The sequence below is a fragment of the Salmo salar genome, chromosome ssa24 (assembly GCF_905237065.1).
Source record: "Salmo salar chromosome ssa24, Ssal_v3.1, whole genome shotgun sequence".
NCBI lineage: Eukaryota > Metazoa > Chordata > Actinopteri > Salmoniformes > Salmonidae > Salmo > Salmo salar.
In genome coordinates, this window is record NC_059465.1 from 38,823,207 (window position 1) to 38,844,210 (window position 21,004).

Below are 21,004 nucleotides of genomic sequence, written 5' to 3' on the forward strand. Positions count from 1 at the left end.
ACCATACACCTGGTGACCGTGTCAGTGTGCATGCGCCTGGCCTGCCACAGGAGTCATTACAGTGCGATGGGACAAGGACATCCCTGCCGGCCAAACCCTCCCATAACTCAGACGACGCTGGGCCAATTGTGTATCGCCTCATGGGTCTTCTGGTTGCGGCCGGCACGGGTCTCAAATCAGCATCTGTAGCAACGCAGTTTGCTGCTACGATGCAGTGTCTTAGTCCGCTACGCCACTCGGGAGGCTCCATCTACAAAGTTTTTAATGCTTATCAATTGCCTTGCACAAAGTATCAAAATAATACACAGGACTCTTAAAGAATTGAATGTATATGTTAATTGTATTTTTTGCTCACAGAAACAATGAGAAAATAAGTAAAAATAAATAATGAAATATTCAATTATATAAAGCAGCCCGTGTAATCATCTGCCAAAGAGTAGCCTGAATCGGCCTGAGCCCCAAGTAATACATTTGTGCCAGATAACTCACACCGGAATCGTCCTGAGCTCAATCCCCGCATCCTAGCCATAAGTAATGCTGCCAAAGGCTGCCCAGACTCGGGCCACTTGACGTCGGCCGAGTCTGACTCTCAGCCGAGTGCCTCGACTCTCAGCCGGAATCGGCCCAGATCCACTGTGCTAGCTGGGTAGTTGAGTAGGATGGACAGCACAAGGTCTGACACACTGACTAGCTGTACTTCAGGACACAAAAGACTGTAAAAAAGTGTGAAGTGTCAGTTCTGTAGATACCTAAACGGGAGAAACAGGAAAGTCTCAGCAAAATTCCAGTCAGATGCAAATGTATTAGCGGTTAGCCTTAGTTGCTGGTACCGCTAATATCTGTCCAGGTATCCTGCCAACCAAAAGTCTGAGGAGCTGCTTGGCGTAGCAGCTAGCCTAGCTGCTAACTAGTTATCAAGCTAGCAAGAGTTTCAGAACTGTGTGGAGTACCAGCGTTAGCCTACATTGTCATCCAAAGCCTGTGGGCGTAAGGGAGAGAGAGGACAGTGTTTTATCAAAGGTGAAGGAGCTTTCAAAAAAACAAAACGGTTCTACAAGAAGTTAAAACAACAGGAAAATTGTTTCAAGAGCTTTGTCCAAATACTGATGGACTCAAGTAACAAAATGGACGGTCTAACCAGAGAGGTCCAGGAACTTAAGAACAGTTTGCAGTTCTCCCAAGGAGAGGTGGATGTCTTGAAAGAGATTTGGAGCAAGATGACATTAAACTGTAAGTCCACGCGAGATGACATCAGCATTGTCTGTGAATCATTATTACAGATGACTGGGAAAACAGACTAGCAGGACAGTCCAGGAGAAATAACATCATTGTAGATGGCATACCAGAGTCTTCACATGAGAACTGGGCCGAGTCTGAGGAGTAAGAAAACTGATCACTGAAAAGCTGCAGATGGATCAGAGGAAGACTAAGGGGGAGTATTCAATCATGTTTCCGGTCGCCTTGCCATGATTAAAAGCAGTGGTTTGCGCTTTCAGTTTTGCGCGAATGCTGCCATCAATCCACAGTTTCTGGTTGGGGAAGGTTTTAATAGTCACCGTGGGTACAACATCACCAATGCACTTGCTAATAAACTCGCTCACCGAATCAGCGTATACATCAGTGTTGTTGTCTGAGGCTATCCGGAACATATCCCAGTCCACGTGATCGAAGCAATCTTGAAGCGTGGAATCCGACTGGTCGGACCAGCGTTGAACAGACCTGAGCATGGGCGTTTCCTGTTTTAGTTTCTGTCTATAGGCTGGGAGAAACAAAATGGAGTCGTGGTCAGACTTGCTGAAAGCAGGACGAGCGAGGGCTTTGTATGCGTCGCAGAAGTTAGAGTAGCAATGATCCAGAATGCTGCTAGCCCGGGTCGCGCATTCGATATGCTGATAAAATGTATGGAGCTTTGTTTTCAGATTAGCTTTGTTAAAATCCCCAGCTACAATAAATGCAGCCTCAGGATATGTGGTTTCCAGTTTACATAGAGTCCAATGAAGTACTTTGAGGGCCGTCGAGGTGTCTGCTTGGGGAGGATATGCACGGTTGTGATTATATCTCACATCTCAAATAGGGCTACTTAATGTTACAGTGAGGGAAAAAAGTATTTAATCCCCTGCTGATTTTGTACGTTTGCCCACTGACAAAGAAATGATCAGTCTATAATTTTAATGGTAGGTTTATTTGAACAGTGAGAGACAGAATAACAACAAAAAAATCCAGAAAAACGCATGTCAAAAATGTTATAAAGTAAAATCAGCAGGGGATCAAATACTTTTTTCCTTTACTGTATATACACTACCGTTCAAAAGTTTGGGGTCACTTAGAAATGTCCTTGTTTTTGAAAGAAAAGCAAAAATGTTTGTCCATTAAAATAACATCAAATTGATCAGAAATACAGTGTAGACATTGTTAATGTTGTAAATGACTATTGTAGCTTGAAACGGCAGATTTTTTATGGAATATCTACATAGGTGTACTGACGCCCATTATCAGCAACCATCACTCCTGTGTTCCAATGGCACGTTGTGTTAGCTAATCCAAGTTTATCATTTTAAAAGGCTAATTGATCATGAGAAAACCCTTTTACATTTATGTTAGCATAGCTGAAAACTGTGTGCTGGTTAAAGAATCAATAAAACTGGCCTTCTTTAGACTAGTTGAGTATCTGGAGCATCAGCATTTGTGGGTTTGATTACAGGCTCTAAATGGCCAGAAAAAATAACTTTCTTCTGAAACTCGTCAGTCTATTCTTGTTCTGAGAAATGAAGGCTATTCCATGCGAGAAATTGCCAAGAAACTGAAGATCTCGTACAACGCTGTGTACTACTCCTTTCACAGAACAGAGCAAACTGGGTCTAACCAGAATAGAAAGAGGTGTGGGAGGCCCCGGTGCACAACTTAGCAAGAGGACAAGTACAATAGCGTGTCTAGTTTGAGAAACAGACACCTCACAAGTCCTCAACTGGCAGCTTCATTAAATAGTACCCGCAAAACACCAGTCTCAATGTCAACAGTGAAGAGGCGACTCAGGGATGCTGGCCTTCTAGGCAGAGTTGCAAAGAAAAAGCCATATCTCAGACTGGCCAATAAAAATAAAAGATTAAGATGGGCAAAAGAACACAGACACTGGACAGAGGAAGATTGAAAAAAAGTATTAAGGACAGATAAATCTAAGTTTGAGACGATCGGATTACAAAGAAGAACATTTGTGAAAAAAAGAAAAGATGCTGGAGGAGTGCTTGACGCCATCTGTCAAACATGGTGGAGGCAATGTGATGGCCTGGGGGTGCTTTGGTGGTGGTAAAGTGGGAGATTTGTACAGGGTAAAAGGGATCTTGAAGAAGGAAGGCTATCACTCCATTTTGCAATGCCATGCCATACCCTGTGGACGGCGCTCAATTGGAGCCAATTTCCTCCTACAACAGGACAATGACCCAAAGCACAGCTCCAAACTATGCAAGAACTATTTAGGGAAGAAGCAGCCAGTTGGTATTCTGTCTATAATGGAGTGGCCAGCACAGTCACCAGATCTCAACCCTATTGGGGATTTGTGGGAGCAGCTTGACCGTATGGTAAGTAAGAAGTGCCCATCAAGCCAATCCAACTTGTGGGTGGTGCTTCAGGAAGCATGAGGTGAAATCTCTTCAGATTATCTCAGCAAATTGACAACTACAATGCCAAAGGTCTACAAGGCTGTAATTGCTGCAAATGGAGGATTCTTTGACGAAAGTAAAGTTTGAAGGACAATTAAAAATCATTATTTATAACCTTGACTATATTTCCTATTCATTTTGAGAATCACTTAGATCATTCATTTGATGATACAGCAGTAGCAATGCAGGGATATAACATCTAAAGAGATTATTGAATAGGTGTTGCTGTATATTGTAATGAACCAGTAAGGCCACCAAAACTCACATGTAGTTTGTTGACTAGTGTAAACAGTCTAGGACACTGATTTCCCATGTAATAATCAAGTAGTATTTTATTTGGATGAACAGACAGTGCTCCCCAACACTGACTGGCAGCACAAAAACACCTTCCCAAAAACTCTCCCTCAGCATGCCTCCCACATTCTCACACACAGCAACTCATTTGTATAACATTGTGTAAAACATTACATTACCCCGTTCTTAAACTGAACACTCTTTGTTTAATAATCTGGATAAACACACATAAAATAACCTCTGAGAAGTGTACAGTAACCAAATGCATTCAGAATGCATTGACCAAACAGGTCTCCTAATACAGTTGAAGTGGGAAGTTTACATACACCTTAGCCAAATACATTTAAACTTAGCTTTTCACAATTCCTGACATTTAATCCTAGTAAAAATTCCATGTCTTAGGTCAGTAAGGATCACCACTTTATTTTAAGAATCTGAAATGTCAGAATAATAGAGAATGATTTATTTCAGCTTGTATTTCTTTCATCACATTCCCAGTGGGTCAGAAGTCACATACACTCAATTAGTATTTGGTAGAATTACCTTTAAATTGTTGAACTTGGGTCAAACGTTTTGGGTAGCCTTCCACGAGCTTCCCACAATAAATTATGTGGATTTTGGCCCATTCCTCCTGACAGAGCTGGTGTAACTGAGTCAGGTTTGTAGGCCTTAAGCCATTTTGCCACAACTTCGGAAGAATGCTTGTGAAGTGCACCAGTTCCTCCTGCAGCAAAGCACCCCAACAACATGATGCTGGCACCCCCGTGCTTCACGGTTGGGATGGTGTTCTTTGGCTTGCAAGCATCCCCCTTTTTCCTCCAAACATAACAATGGTCATTATGGCTAAACAGTTGTATTTTTGTTTCATCAGACCAGAGGACATTTCTCCAAAAACTACGATCTTTGTCTCCATGTGCAGTTGCAAACCGTAGTCTGGCTTTTTTATGGCGGTATCGGAGCGATGGCTTCTTCCTTGCTGAGCGGCCTTTCAGATTATGTTGATATAGGACTCGTTTTACTGTGGATATAGATACTTCTGTACCTGTTTCCTCCAGCATCTTCACAAGGTCCTTTGCTGTTGTTCTGGGATTGATTTGCACTTTTTGCACCAAAGTACGTTCATCTCTAAGAGACAGAACGAGTCTCCTTCCTGAGTGGTATGACGGCTGCGTGGTCCCATGGTGTTTATACTTGCGTATTATTGTTTGTACAGATGAACGTGGTACCTTCAGGCATTTGGAAATTGCTCCCAAGGATGAACCAGACTTGTGGAGGTCTACAATTATTTTCTGAGGTCTTGGCTGATTTCTTTTGATTTTCCCATCATTTCAAGCAGAGGCATTGAGTTTGAAGGTAGGCCTTGAAATACATCCACAGGTACACCTCCAATTGACTCAAATGATGTCAATTAGCCTATCAGAAGCTTCTAAAGCAATGACATCATTTTCTGGAATTTTACAAGCTGTTTAAAGGCACAGTCAACTTAGTGTATGTAAACTTCTGACCCACTGGAATTGTGATACAGTGAATTATAAGTGAAATAATCTGTCTGTAAACAATTGTTGGAAAAATTACTTGTGTCATGCACAAAATAGATGTCCTAACCGACTTTCCAAAGTTATAGTTTGTTAACAAGAAATTGGTGGAGTGGTTGAAAAACAAGTTTTATTGACTCCAACCTAAGTGAATGTAAACTTCCGACTTTATTTGGGGTCTACCCCGACCGATGTGATCTTCCGCTGCAATTGACTCAGGTGCTTGACCCGTCTCAAAGGAAACACTTTCTCTTACAGGTGCACAGGGCAACTCAGTGTTCACGTCCGTTTGCTTTGTATGAGTCTCTGTGTCTTCGACTGAGCTTTCAGTCCTGACAGTGTCCAGTTCCCATTCCACTGAGACATTAACATCCCTTGGAACCCACAGTCTCACAATGTCCCCCACCCTTCTCTTGAAGGGTAACCTATTGGATGCTTTTACCTTGGAGAACCCTGTTTTCTTGAGGGGTAGTATGTCTGTGCTCAACTCAGGCTCTTGTCCCGTGCCAGTAACCTCATGCTTTGAAACAAACCCAAGTAAGGTTTGAGCCTGTTGTAGTGTACCACAGCATGATAAGATCCATTACACTGTATTTCTTCATACAGCACCTCTGACAGTTTCTTTTCAATTTTGAAAGGACACTTGAATTTCTGTCTCAGTTTGGGTGATCCCCTGTGGTAGTCTCTAAGCCACACATATTAATTTTCCTCCTACCTCTGGGGTGTCACCTTTAGATCAATGTATTGCTTTTGTTTACATGTGGCTTTTATGTGATTTCTCTTTACAGCTTCCCTTACAGTGCTTGAATACCCTTGCACCTTTTGCACATACTGAGACACATAATGTTTCCATAACCACATTAACTGGTAATGTCATTTCAGTACTGAAAAGTACCATGTATGGTGTGAACCCCGTGGAATATATATATTTTTTATTTAACTAGGCAAATCAGTTAAGAACAAATTCTTATTTTACAATGACGGCCTACCCCGGCCAAACACTCCCCTAACCCGGACGACGCTGGGCCAATTCTGCGCCGCCCTATGGGACTCCCAATCACCGACGATTGTGATACAGGCCGGGATCGAACCAGGGCCTGTAGTGACACCTCTAGCACTGAGATGCAGTGCCTTAGACAGCTGCGGCACTCAGGAGCCCCAAAGATTGAACACTACTCCTGTATGCTGTCATCACATATGGGAGTATCTCATCCTAATTTATTTGATTGTCATCAACAAAAAATGACATCATATTGATCAGAGTTCTGTTCATTCTTTCCACTAAACCATTTGATTGTGGGTGGTATGGAGAGGTTTGGGCTTTGTTCATTTGTAAAAGATTGCACAGCTCTCTAAATGTCACCCCTGGTCGCTATGGATAGAGAGAGGAACGCCTAGCTTCAACACAAATTCCTCTACCAGTTTCTTGCCCACTATTACTGCTTCCTGATTGGGCATGGCATATGCCTCTGACCACCTAGTAAAGTAATATGACACTACCACTACCATAATTACCTCATCCCATCTCTGTAAATGGACCCATTAAGTCTACAGCTATCCTCTCAAAAGGGCAGCCTGTGACAGAACTTGTCATGGGTGCTCTGGGGGCAGAACCCTGTAACTTATACACAGCGCACGCCACACAGCCCTTACACCACTGCTTTATGGCTCTCTGCCAGCCTGGCCAATAAAATCTTGCTCTGATATTACAGGTGAGGTTTTCAACTCCTACATGGCCTCCTGTTCTATCATTGTGGATAAAGGTAAGTACCTCATGAACGAGCTCATCTGGTACAACCCCTCTCCAGATAGTGTCATCTGTCTCATAGTTTTGACTCTCAAGGAATAACACCCCATTCTTCACATGTAATGCCCCCCACACTTGTTTGAAAGGCCTGAACTTTGGCTCTGATTGCAACTCCACAGGGAGCTCTGCTTTACACTATTTTTGTCCTTTCTTTAACTGGGAGACAATTGGGTGTCTATCCTGTGCTTCCAAAAGGAAAGCTGCATTTTTTGGGTACTGCCTGGCTCGTTTGAGCTCCAACTGCAGGCTCAATAGTGACATCCTGAGGCTTGTTTACGATGGCTCTCAGATTGACAGTGGCCTCCTGTGAGATGGCTGTGTCCACACTCTCTGTGTGTGTGTGTCGGCGTGATACACCATCTGCATTACTGTGCAGTCTCTCTGGCCTCAACGACAATATCATGGTAAAACTGATCCAGTTTCTCTAGCCATCTAGTCAACTGTCCCTCAGGTTGTTTGAAGTTACTCAGCCACCTCAGTGAGCTGTGATCATTTCCCAATAGAATTGTCCTCTCCAGCAAAAAGTCTGTGAAATGTTTAAGAAACACTACCACAGCAAGAAGCTCCTTCTTGGTAGTTGAATACTTCCTCTCCTGTTTTGACAGTGCCTGACTGGCTCTCTACCCTCGTGTTTCTGGGAGAAGACTGCCCCTATGTCTGTGCGACATGCATCAGTATCCATTATGAAATCTAGATTTGGGTCCGGGAAAGCAAGTGTGGGGGATGTGGTTAAGTTTCGGCTTTAATTAATTAAAGGCCACTTGACACGCTGCGTTCCACTCAAACATTTCCACCAATTTGTACAAAGGCTCACCCATAGCTGCAAAATCTGGTATGAACCTCCTGTAGTGTGACACCAGGCCTAGAAAAGCTTCTTGCTTCTGTCAGTAACTTGGGGCTAGGCCATGACCTGACTGTCTCTGTTTTCTTCGGGTCAGTAGACACTCCCTCAGCCGAGATGTGTCCCAGGTAGCTCACCTGCGACCTGAACAAATGGCACTTAGATGGCTTCACCTTAAATCCTGCTTGCTCCAATCTGCTGAAAACCTTGTCTAAACACTTCACATGTTCTTTGAATGTACGACCAAACCCTATGATGTCATCTTAGTACACCAAACATGTTGTTCACTGTAAATCAGCCAAAACCAGGTCCATGAGGCGCTGGAAGATGCTTGGTGCATTTGTCAACTCCAACCCCATGGCCTGAAATTTGAAAAGCCCTCTCTTTGTCTCAGATGCAGTTTTGCAATGATCCTCGGTGTATACCTCAACTTGCCAGTACTCACTGGCTAAGTCTAAAGTGGAAAACCACTGAGCACCGGCAAGCGAGTCCACGGTCTCGTCAATCCTTGAAAGTGGATAAGCATATTTTTTAGTTTAACCTTCTGTAATCCGCACAGAGCCTGATTGAGCCATCCTTCTTTCTTACTAACACCACTGGTGCTGCCCATGGACTGATGGATGGGCTAACTATTCCCCTTTCTAACACGTCCTGCAAATGCTTGTCAAACTCTTCTTGCAGATGAACAGGCACCCATCTCAACGCTTGTTTGATAGGCCTGGTGTCCCCTATGTCAATCTTATGCTGGACTAGTTTTGTGCAGCCCAAGTCAAAATCATCAGTGCTAAACACTCCCACATACCTTCCCACCATTTTCTATACAGCTCCCAGCTACACCTCAGTTAGCTGGCTGCAATCTATGTCCAGCTCTTGCATTGAATGTTCTACATCCCACTTTGCTGTGGTGGGAGAGTATGGCAGCTGGTTAGAATCCTGTAGGCTAGCAACGATAGTGTCTTCACTACCCTTCTCCCAGATAGAGAAACCCCAGAGTCCAGTGCCCTCTCTCAGTAACTGTGATTCCGGAGTTACATTCATCATACGCACTGGCAGTTTCCCCTTCACTAAGCTGCAAACGCTACATGCTGCCAACAGGTTACTTGTACAGTATCAGTGACTTAAACGCAGGGCTCAAGAAGACCCTCAGTTTTGTTATTGTTTACTGTCCCCTCAATTTTACCAGTTATAAACATTTCACTTCCGGAGGGGAAAATCGTGTCATTCATCACAACCACTTTACACACTCCCCCTGCCTCTCCCCTGAAAATCAATAGAATCTGCATCCCCAAAACACAACATGTTTTCTTTCTCAAATCAAGTATAGCCCCATATTTTACCAGGAAGTCTGTCCCTATCAGTGCACACTGGTCTGTGTCGCTAGCGACTACAAAATCCCAGGTCAGATTCAAACCGTCATTGTTTATGACTGTGAACCAGCTACCTAGGACTGAGAGAACCTGTCCATTTGCAACTTTAACCATGCTGTGGTATGGTTGCAGTGTACCACTCTTACCTCCAGTAGCATTTCTCCATACCTGTTCGTGTACCATGGACACCTGGACCCCCGAGTCCACCATGACCTCACACTCGAAGTCAGCAATTTTGCACTCCAGGTAAACCCCACTCCCCAAAACAAATTAAGTCATCTTCGCTGTGAACTGGTCAGCTGTGCATTTAGTTGAAGCCGATGCTGCGCTGTCCTTTCCCATGTAAGGACAGTTTCTTTTCATGTGCAATGAGCAACCACAGTGCCAGCAGGCCCTGCTTTTGGTTGACGTAGGTTGTCCTCTGCCGCTCCCGGGGAACCTAGGTCCAGTCTGTATCCTCCCGCGGCATCTGCCACTGCTAATGTAGAAGAACCTGGAAACGCTCTGCTGCTTTGGTATGTTTCCCTCTGATGTGGCTGCTTCGCTGCCAAATACTGCACCTCGGTCTGCAATTGTGCCACCATCTCTTTTGGAACTCTGACATTGTCTCCAACTGGAGGCAGAATAACCTTGCTTGTCCCACATGTTCACTTTGTATTGTGTAGTGTCTTTGCTTTCCTGCAATTCTTCCTGCCTTATCTGATCAAGCTCTGTAGCAATGCTAATTTCCTCTTCCAACGTTTTTGGTACTGCCTTGCGCAGGTGCATATGAAGATCACTGCACCCAATGTGTGTAATAAAATGGTCTAGTGCCAGCGAATTCCGTGTGCTTGCGCTATAATCTGGATAAGCCTTTGAAGCTAGCCTGCTTAAATCATGCCCAAAGTCACGAAAAAAATGCACGATTAAAGTCAGCATATTCGGGTGGCTCAAAATGCCTCTGCAAAGCCACTTTCACGCCGTTGTAAACGTTCTAGGTATCCTGAGGTAAAGTACTACAAAATCTCTGCGCATTTCCCCTCAGCAACAGCATGAGAAAGTTCAAACGATCTGCTTCACGCCCATCCATTCCCTTGCGCTGCAAACTCAAATTGTTCAAACCAAACAGTCCATTCGCTTTCTTGCCCCTCGAAAGATTCTGGCATGAACCGGTCAATCTGGCCGGTCAATCCACCTGTCCATGACACCCGACTGATCCACCACCGGCTGGCTGTCAGTCGGTCGGTGGTTGTTGATTGCTGTTCCCTGGGTTATTCGACTTCTCCCTCCATTATCCCACGCAGCTAATCAGTTAAAGTTAGCCAAGCCCCCGAGTTGCTGTTAGTTAGTTGACGTGCTGATCCCACCTCTGTCACCAATTTGTAACAAACCTGTAAGGCCCCCGAAACTCACACGTAGTTTGTTGACTAGTGTAAACAGTCTAGGACACTGATTTCCCATGAAATAATCAAGTTGTGTTTTATTTGGATGAACAAACAGTGCTCCCCAGCACTGACCCGCAGCACAAAAACGCCTTCCCAAAAACTCTACCTCAGCATGCCCCCCGCATCATTACATACAGCAACTAATTTGCATAACATTGTGTGATAGGCTGAGAGACTTTCGAATGTGTCAAATATTACAATATGTTCAGAGCCCTATTCCCGTAACGCTTAGTGGATCTAAAGTCTAATGCTGTTGACCTAGTTAAATAAAGGTTAAACAAATACAAAATTAAAGTGTTGTGGTTGCAGGTTCACCTGCCTCATCTAAAGCCTCTTCTTTTGGGGTGCTGCTATAGGCCACCAAGTACATTCCTTATCTGGATAATATGTGTGCAATGCTTGATAATGTGTGTGATGTTAGCAGAGATGTCTATTTCCTGGGGAAACGGAATATAGACTGGCTTTCATCAAGCTGTCCTCTCAAGAGGAACCTGCTCACTGTAACTTGTGCCTGTTATTAAAAGTACTTACCAGGATGTTTACAAACAGTACAGGAACTATATCATTCACGTGTATTGATTATATTTTTACTCTAAAGCTGTATCCATACCCATTTTATGTACTGACCATATCTAGAAAAGACAAAGTTCCAAAAGCTGGGCCCAAAATAGTATATAAGAGATCATACAAAACATTTTGTACTGATATTTGTTAGTTTGATGTGTGTAATGAGGAGCATCCAGACACTGCACTTGATCCATTTATGTAATTGTTTCTTCCTGTTATTTATATCTGGCTATTTAACAGTCTGATGGCCTTGAGATAGATGTTTTTCAGTCTCTCGGTCACAGCTTTGATGCACCTGTACTGACCTCGTCTTCTGGATGATAGCGGGTGAAGAGGCCGTAGCTCGGGTGTTTGATTTCCTTGAATATATTTTTGGCCTTCCTGTGACATCGGGTGCTGTATGTGTCCTGGAGAGCAGGCAGTGTGCCCCCGGTGATGCGTTGGGAAGATCGCACCACCCTCTGGGGTGCCCTGTGTATCAGCAGGCAGTGATACAGCCCAAATGATGCTCTCAATTGTGCATCTGTAAAGGTTTGTGAGGGTCTTAGGGGCCAAGCCAAATTTCTTCAGCCTTCTTCACCATACTGCTTGTATGGGTGGACCATTTCAGATTGTCAGTGAGGAACATGAAGCTTTCCACCTTCTCTACTGGGGTCCTGTTGATGTGGATAGGGGTGTGCTCCCTCTGCTGTTTCCTGAAGTCCGCGATCAGCTCCTTTGTTTTGTTGACGTTGAGGGAGAGGTTATTTTCCTGGCACCAATCCGCCAGGGCCCTCACCTCCTCCCTGTAGTCTGTCTCATCATTGTTGGTAATCAAGCCTACTACTGTTGTGTCTTCTGCAAACTTGATGATTGAGTTGGAGGCGTGCGTGTCACGCAGTCATGGGTGAACAGGGAGTACAGGAGGGGTCTGAGCACGCACCCTTGTGGGGCCTGTGTGTTGAGGATCAGCGAAGTGGTGGTGATGTTTCCTACCTTCACCACCTGGGGGCGGTCCTTCATGAAGTCCAGGACCCAGTAGCACAGGGTAGGGTTCAGAACCAGGGCCTCAAGCTTAATGATGAGTTTGGAGGGAACTATGGTGTTGAAGGCTGAACTATAGTCAATGAACAACATTCTAACATAGGTATTCCTCTTGTCCAAATGGGATAGGGCAGTGTGCAGTGTGATGGCGATTGCATCGTCTGTGGATCTATTGGGGCGGTAAGCAAATTGAAGTGGGTCTAGGGTGGCAGGTAAGGTAGATGTGATATGATCCTTAACTAGCCTCTCAAAGCATTTCATGATGACAGAAGTGAGTGTTACGGGACTATAGTCATTTAGTTCAGCTACCTTTGCTTTCTTGGGTACAGGAACAATGGTGGACATCTTGAAGCACGTGGGGACAGCAGACTGGGACAGGGAGAGATTTAATATGTCCGTAAACACTCCACCCTGCGAGGGTTAATAACACACTTAAACGTATAACTCACATCGGCCATGGAAAACAAAAGCCCACAGTCCTTGGGAGCAGGACGTGTGTTATCCTCAAAGCGGGCGAAGAAGGTGTTTAGCTTCTCCAGGAGCAAGACGTGGGTGTCTGCGACGTGGTTGGTTTTCCCTTTATAATCCGTGATTGTCTGTAGATCCTGACACATACGTCTCGTATCTGAGCCATTGAATTGCGACTCCACTTTGTCTCTGTACTGACGTTTTGCCTGTTTGATTGCCTTACGGAGGGAATAACTTCACTGTTTGTATTCTACCATATTCCCAGTCACTTGGGAAATGCGGTGGTTCTCACATTCAGTTTTGCGCGAATGCTGCCATCTATGCACGGTTTCTGGTTTGGGTAGGTTTTAATAGTCACAGTGGGAACATCATCACCTATACACTTCCTGATGAACTCAGTCACCGTGTCAGTGTATACGTCAATGTTATTCTCAGAGGCAACCCGGGAACATATCCCAATCCACGTGATCAAAACAATCTTTAAGCATGGATTCCGATTGGTCAGACCAGCGTTGAATAGAACTTAGCACGGGTACTTCCTGTTTGAGTTTCTGCCTATAGGAATGGAGGAGCAAAATGGAGTCGTGATCTGATTTGCAGAAGGGAGGGCAGGGGAGGGTCTTGTAGGCATCTGGAAAAGGGGTTGTAGCAGTGGTCCAATGTTTTTACAGAGTGAGTACTACAGTCAATGTGTTGATTGAACTTCAGTAGCGTTTTCCTCAAATTTGCTTTGTTAAAATCCCCAGCTACAATAAATGCGGCCTCAGGATATGTGGTTTCCAGTTTGCATAAAGTCCAGTGTAGTTCCTTGAGGTCCGTCGTGGTATCGGCTTGAGGGGGAATATACACGGCTGTGACTATAACCGAAGAGAATTCTCTTGGGAGGTAATACAGTTGGCATTTGATTGTGAGGTATTCTAGGTCAGGTGAACAAAAGGACTTGAGTTTCTGTATGTTATCACAATCACATTATGAGTAGTTAATCATGAAACATACACCACCGCCCTTCTTCTTCCTGGAGAGTTCTTTATTCCTGTCTGTGCGATGTACTACTTATTTCTGGCGTTTTCATATACATCGGTTGTTTTTAGTGGTCTGAGGTCAAACGGTGTCAACATTCTGACTTAAGAGAGAACTGTCCCTTTAACTAACCATGTCACTAAAGTACCTGTGTGATGTGCATGGGGTCCCTGGTAGGGTCAAATCAGATGATAAATACCAAAGACATCATCACCTAAATGTTTTAATGCAGATACAATTTGAATTTGAGCTGATATCATTTGAATATCTTTATTTGTAGAGTACATAAAAATTAAGCTACTTTTACAAATGAGGCCCCAGTGAATCAGAACTTGACACTTTATAATGTACTCATGGTGAAGAAAAAAAACTCCCCTTTACTCCAGACACAACATGGTTTACCTTGGTAAACTACTGGACAACAACAGGGGTGTATTCACTAGGAACCAAACAGAAGCCAACTGGCTAAAATGGGGAGGGACTAAACTAAAATTGTCCAATAAGAAATGCTTGTTTTTGTTGCAAAACCTTTGCGGTGCAAAATGTTTTTCTACGGTTTGCACTAATAAATACACCCAAAAATCTAAATCGACACTTGATTATGGCTTCAGATTGTCAGCTGATTCCTCCTGCTGTCATCCTGTGATGCGCCTGAAGGGGTCCCCCTCCATCCTCCTCATGCAGTTCCCCATCTCCCTCTTCCTCCGGCCACCACTGGCCCGTCATCCAAAACTAGAGCAGCTTTCACAGAAAGCACAAATAAAACCCACTTGGCTTGTGTCCTCTTTGTCCAAGCCAACCAAACGTGATCGTAGCAGGTCGCTTTAAAAAGGCAATACCTGCCCCAGGTCTTCAGTATCTAAACAAGTAGTTCATCACGACAGTTCAAGGGGTTCCAGGGGTTACGGGCGGTTTCCTCCTTCTCTTTGAGTGACCGTGGCCCGGGGTGAGGCTCCCTGTGGTGCACTGCTGGCTTCTGGTCCTCCTGACCCCCCATGCAGCAGAGGACTGTGGGTAGAGCGGAGCAGAGCGCTGGCTGTCGGTCCGTGGTGACGTGTTTCCCCCACGCCTGGAGTGTCCCTCCCCGCCATCACAGTTTAATATCCTGAGACTCGGACATCTTGGCCAGGGTCTTCTTGACGCGCAGTGCCGTGAGGCGAGAGGCCGGGTTGTGGGCCCAACACTCAGTCATCAACTTGCCCATCTGCCTAAGGCACTGTAGGGGGCACAATAAAACACAGTCAGCTCTAGAGTTTGGATTAACCAACGTGTATGTGTGTGTGTGTGTGTGTGCGTGTACTACACATTCTCTACTGTGTGTGTGTGTGTGTTTACATGCTTGTGTATGTGCATACTTATGTGACTGTGTGTGTGTCTGTGTATGTGTGACTGACTTACCTCGTCGCTAGTCCAGCGGTTGGGGAAGGAAGGTCGTAACCTCTTGATGCAGACCACCTCTCTCATGTCCTCATACGAGGGGTCAGAGGGCACCAGGTCATGGTACGGTAGCTGGTACTCCTCTACAATACCTGGAACACATAAATACCACAATGCGGATTTGATCGAATTTCACCCAAAGTCAGTGTGTTTGCTGAAAGCTCTACAGTACCTCCTAAGACAGTTTCCCCTAGGTACAGATCTAGGATCAGCTTTCACTCCCCCAATCCTAACCTCAATTGGGAAAAATGCAAAACTGACCCGAGAACCTCATCTAGGGTGAAACTACTCGGTTACAGTACCTCCTGAGACGCAGCGCCTGGCGATCTCCCAGAGGATGAGGCCGAAGCTGTACATGTCGGCCATGATGTAGGACTGGAAGTGGTTCCTGTTGAGGCTCTCATCCAGGACTTCTGGGGGCATGTAGCGCTTGGTGCCCACCCTGGTGTTGGGAGGGATGTCCACCTCATTGGTGTCACTGGGATGGAGGGAGGGAGGGAGAGAGGGAGAGATGTTAGATGAGATGAGAGATAGTGATGGAGGGAGAGAAGAACAGAGGGAGAGATGTTAGATGAGATGAGAGATAGTGATGGAGAGAAGAACAGTGAGAGAGATGTTAGATGATATGAGAGATAGTGATGGAGAGAAGAACAGTGAGAGAGATGTTAGATGATATGAGAGATAGTGATGGAGAGAAGAACAGTGAGAGAGATGTTAGATGAGATGAGAGATAGTGATGGAGAGAAGAACAGTGAGAGAGATGTTAGATGAGATGAGAGATAGTGATGGAGAGAAGAACAGAGGGAAAGATGTTAGATGAGATGAGAGTGATGGAGAGAAGAACAGAGGGAAAGATGTTAGATGAGAGAGATAGTGATGGAGGGAGAGAAGAACACAAATATAACCCTGTTATATTATTTGTTTAGTTTTTAATTTAATTTTCCTATTTGTATTTCCACTAACCTTTTCAACTTATTCTTGTCTATTGTGACACTATGATACTCTCATGCAAATAGTTTGGTTGAATCAAATGAATCAATTAATTATGAGGGACAATCGATTGACATGCACGCACACACTAACACTCTCCCTCCCTACCTGATGAATTTGACGGCCAGGCCCAGGTCAGCGATGCAGCAGGCTCCATTCTTCTTCACCAGGATGTTCTTGCTCTTCAGGTCTCTGTGGGCGATGGCCGGCTTGCCCTGGGTGCCAAAGATCTCTGTGTGGAGGTGACAGAGGCCTGACACTGAGGAGTAGGCCAGCCGTAGCATGGCCTTGGTGTCCAGCGTGGTGGACTTGAGGTAGTCGTACAGAGAGCCACCCTCATGGTAGTCTGTGATCAGGTAGAGCTGGGTCCACGAGCCTGTTCCCTTGATGTCAGCCGCTATGAAGCCTGATGGACACAGGGGAAGTAGAGAGCTATGGAACTATGGAACATTATAGCACTATTATAGCATTACAGTATATGTACAGAGAATTCGGAAAGTATTCAGCCCCCTTCCCTTTTTACACATTTTGTTACATTACAGCCCAATTTTAAAATTGATTAAATACAAAATCATCATCAATCTACAAACAATACCCCATAATGACAAAGCAAAAACAGGTTTTGATACATTTTTGCAAATGTATTAAAAATAAAACAGAACTCCCTTATTTACATAAGTATTCAGACCCTTTGCTATGAGACTCGACATTGAGCTCAGGTGCATCCTGTTTCTATTGATCATCCTTGAGATGTTTCTACAACTTGATTGGAGTCCACCTGTGGTAAATTCAATTGATAGGACATGATTTGGAAAGGCCCACACCTGTCTATATAAGGTCCCACAGTTGACAGTGCATGTCAGAGCAAAAACTAAGCCATGAGGCCGAAGGAATTGACCGTAGAACTCCGAGACAGGATTGTGTCGAGGCACAGATCTGAAGAAGGGTGCCAAAAAATGTCTGCAGCATTGAAGCTCCCCAAGAACACAGTGGCCTCCAACATTCTTAACTTGAAGAAGTTTGGAACCACCACGACTTTTCCTAGAGCTGGCTGCCAGGCAAAACTGAGCAATCGGGGGAGAAGGGCCTTGGTCAGGGAGGTGACCAAGAACCCAATGGTCACTGACAGAGCTCCAGAGTTCCTCTGTGGAGATGGGAGAACCTTCCAGGACAACCATCTCTGTAGCACACAACCAATCAGGCCTTTATGGAAGAGTGGCCAGACGGAATCCACTCCTCAGTAAAAGGCACATGACAGCCCGCTTGGAGTTTTCCAAAAGGCACCTAAAGGACTCTCAGTCCATGAGAAATAAGATTCTCTGGTCTGATGAAATCAAGCTTGAACTCTTTGGCTTGAATTCCAAGCATCATGTCTGGAGGAAACCTGGCACCACCCCTACGGTGAAGCATGGTGGAGGCAGCATCATGCTGTGGGGATGTTTTTCAGCGGCAGGGACTGGGAGACTAGTCAGGATCGAGGGAAAGATGAATGGAAGAAAGTACAGAGAGATCCTTGATGAAAACCTGCTCCAGAGTGCTCAGGACATCAGACTGGGGTGAAAGTTCACCTTGCAATAGGACAACGACCCTAAGCACACAGCCAAGACAACGCAGGAGTGGCTTCGGGACAAGTCTCTGAATGTCCTTGAGTGGCCCAGCCAGAGCCCGGACTTGAACCTGATCGAACATCTCTGGAGAGACCTGAAAATAGCTGTGCAGCGACGCTCCCCATCAAACCTTAAAGAGCTTGAGAGGATCTGCAGAGAAGAATGGGAGAAACTCTCCAAATACAGGTGTGCCAAGCTTGTAGCGTCATACCCAAGAATACTCGAGGCTGTAATCGCTGCCAAAGGTGCTTCAACAAAGTACTGAGTAATGGGTCTGAATACTTACATAAATGTGATATTTCCGTTTTTTATATACCTTTGCAAAAATAAAAAACTGTTTTTGCTTTTTCATTATGAGGTATTGTGTGTATATTGCAAAAAAAAATACACAATTATTTCATTTTATAATTAGGCTGTATGTGGAAAAAGTCAAGAGGTCTGAATACTTTCTGAATGCACTGTGTATCTCAACACAGCCACTCTCTCTCCTTACACAGTATGTTCTCGTGTCTCATGAGGACAGTCTGGTAAATCTCAGTCTCTCTGAACCAGCTGGCCTCTTCGGTGGTGAAGAAGACTTTGACGGCCACCCTCTCGCCTCTCCACTTGCCCATCCACACCTCCCCGTAGCGACCCTTTCCAATCTGCTTCACCATCTGAATCTGCTTGGCTATGGTGCGCTGCACCTGGGAGGAGAGGAGAGGAGAGGAGAGGAGAGGAGAGGAGAGGAGAGGAGAGGAGAGGAGAGGAGAGGAGAGGAGAGGAGAGGAGAGGAGAGCGATGTCAGTTGGAGTTTCCCCCTACTGTGTGGTAGATGAGGGGAGTTTCCCCCCACTGTGTGGTAGATGAGGGGAGTTTCCCCCCACTGTGTGGTAGATGAGGGGAGTTTCCCCCCACTGTGTGGTAGATGAGGGGAGTTTCCCCCCACTGTGTGGTAGATGAGGGGAGTTTCCCCCCACTGTGTGGTAGATGAGGGGAGTTTCCCCCCACTGTGTGGTAGATGAGGGGAGTTTCCCCCCACTGTGTGGTAGATGAGGGGAGTTTCCCCCCACTGTGTGGTAGATGAGGGGAGTTTCCCCCCACTGTGTGGTAGATGAGGGGAGTTTCCCCCGACTGTGTGGTAGATGAGGGGTGTTAGGCTCTCTCTGGCCCAACATGCACTCAAACAGTGTTAGGCTCTCTCTGGCCCAACATGCACTCAAACAGTGTTAGGCTCTCTCTGGCCCAACATGCACTCAAACAGTGTTAGGCTCTCTCTGGCCCAACATGCACTCAAACAGTGTTAGGCTCTCTCTGGCCCAACATGCACTCAAACAGAGTTAGGCTCTCTCTGGCCCAACATGCACTCAAACAGTGTTAGGCTCTCTCTGGCCCAACATGCACTCAAACAGTGTTAGGCTCTCTCTGGCCCAACATGCACTCAAACAGTGTTAGGCTCTCTCTGGCCCAACATGCACTCAAACAGTGTTAGGCTCTCTCTGGCCCAACATGCACTCAAACAGTGTTAGGCTCTCTCTGGCCCAACATGCACTCAAACAGTGGTAGGCTCTCTCTGGCCCAACATGCACTCAAACAGTGGTAGGCTCTCTCTGGCCCAACATGCACTCAAACAGTGTTAGGCTCTCTCTGGCCCAACATGCACTCAAACAGTGTTAGGCTCTCTCTGGCCCAACATGCACTCAAACAGTGGTAGGCTCTCTCTGGCCCAACATGCACTCAAACAGTGTTAGGCTCTCTCTGGCCCAACATGCACTCAAACAGTGTTAGGCTCTCTCTGGCCCAACATGCACTCAAACAGTGTTAGGCTCTCTCTGGCCCAACATGCACTCAAACAGTGTTAGGCTCTCTCTGGCCCAACATGCACTCAAACAGTGTTAGGCTCTCTCTGGCCCAACATGCACTCAAACAGTGTTAGGCTCTCTCTGGCCCAGAACGCACTGAAGTGGTGCTGAAGTGATGTGCATCACCCACGTGGCAGAACGGTTGTGATACAATGGAGAGGTTTTCCTGCACAAAAATAATTACAAAAGTGTTGTGGAGACACAGCTCATGTGTAAACATTTTTGTACAGACTGACAAACCCTCTGTCGTAGCACAAACATATCCGTTGTATCATTGTGTTGTTCATCAGTTGTACTACCTGGGTGTGTGGGTGTCCTTCAAATATCTCCTTTCTCCTGAAGTGTACACTCCTTCACTACATCCCACAAACCTTTCGATGGAAGTGTACACTCCATTACTTTCCACAAACCTTTCTATGGAAGTGTACACTCCTTCACTACTTCCCACAAATCCAAAGCATTGAATTGGTCTAGACATGGGCTAGTGGGAGTTTTCACAATGTTTCTTACACCAGTAATTTACTTTACAATCGGTGAAGGGACGTGATTAAATCCACACTTCAGGTTACAACCAGTGAGCTGGTGGTAGAGGGATGCAGTGTTTGTAACATACCAGCAGGGGGAGACCTGAGCCACTTCCTGAACTCTGGGACTGTTCTATGAGGTCTCTGAGAGACTCTCCTGGAGGGATATAGGACTCATCCTGCTCCAGACCAATGCTGTAGCGCGGCCCAGACTCCTGGCGCTTGTACCTGCAGCACAGCCAAACACACACACACACACACACACATCAGTATACATCAAACAACCCTTTAATGTGAGTAGTCTGTATGTAATATCTCAATTCTGGATGATTCAAACATTGACTAGAAAACATGTCATATCAGAGATACATGATTCTTCGTTGTGATCAATTATTTCATTCAAAGTACAAACAATACTTGTCCTGTGGATTCATCAGACAAAAGAGAAACAATAAAATAAGTATTTTTTTTAAAATCATTTGTTCCCAAAGTGGAATGAATATTTTAAGTACGGATGAACAAATAGACTGTACATTTACATTTACATTTTAGTCATTTAGCAGACGCTCTTATCCAGAGCGACTTACAGTAGTGAATGCATAC

At 45.2% G+C, this 21,004-nt stretch overlaps 1 protein-coding gene across 4 annotated transcripts in view; it reads right to left on the reverse strand.

Annotated features, from left to right (window-relative positions):
• Positions 1-14,209: 14,209 nt before the first annotated feature.
• bmpr1ba (bone morphogenetic protein receptor, type IBa) overlaps positions 14,210-21,004 on the reverse strand; it is a 164,817-nt gene continuing 158,022 nt past the window's right edge. For all 4 annotated transcript variants that reach the window (XM_014172483.2, XM_014172486.2, XM_014172484.2 and 1 more), the window contains 6 exons: positions 20,491-20,629; positions 18,530-18,722; positions 16,538-16,835; positions 15,742-15,917; positions 15,401-15,531; positions 14,210-15,218 (listed from right to left, as the gene is read on the reverse strand). In XM_014172483.2, the coding sequence (XP_014027958.1) occupies positions 15,093-15,218; positions 15,401-15,531; positions 15,742-15,917; positions 16,538-16,835; positions 18,530-18,722; positions 20,491-20,629 (1,063 nt within the window). In that variant the 3' untranslated portion in view covers positions 14,210-15,092. The remainder of the gene's footprint in view (positions 15,219-15,400; positions 15,532-15,741; positions 15,918-16,537; positions 16,836-18,529; positions 18,723-20,490; positions 20,630-21,004) is intronic.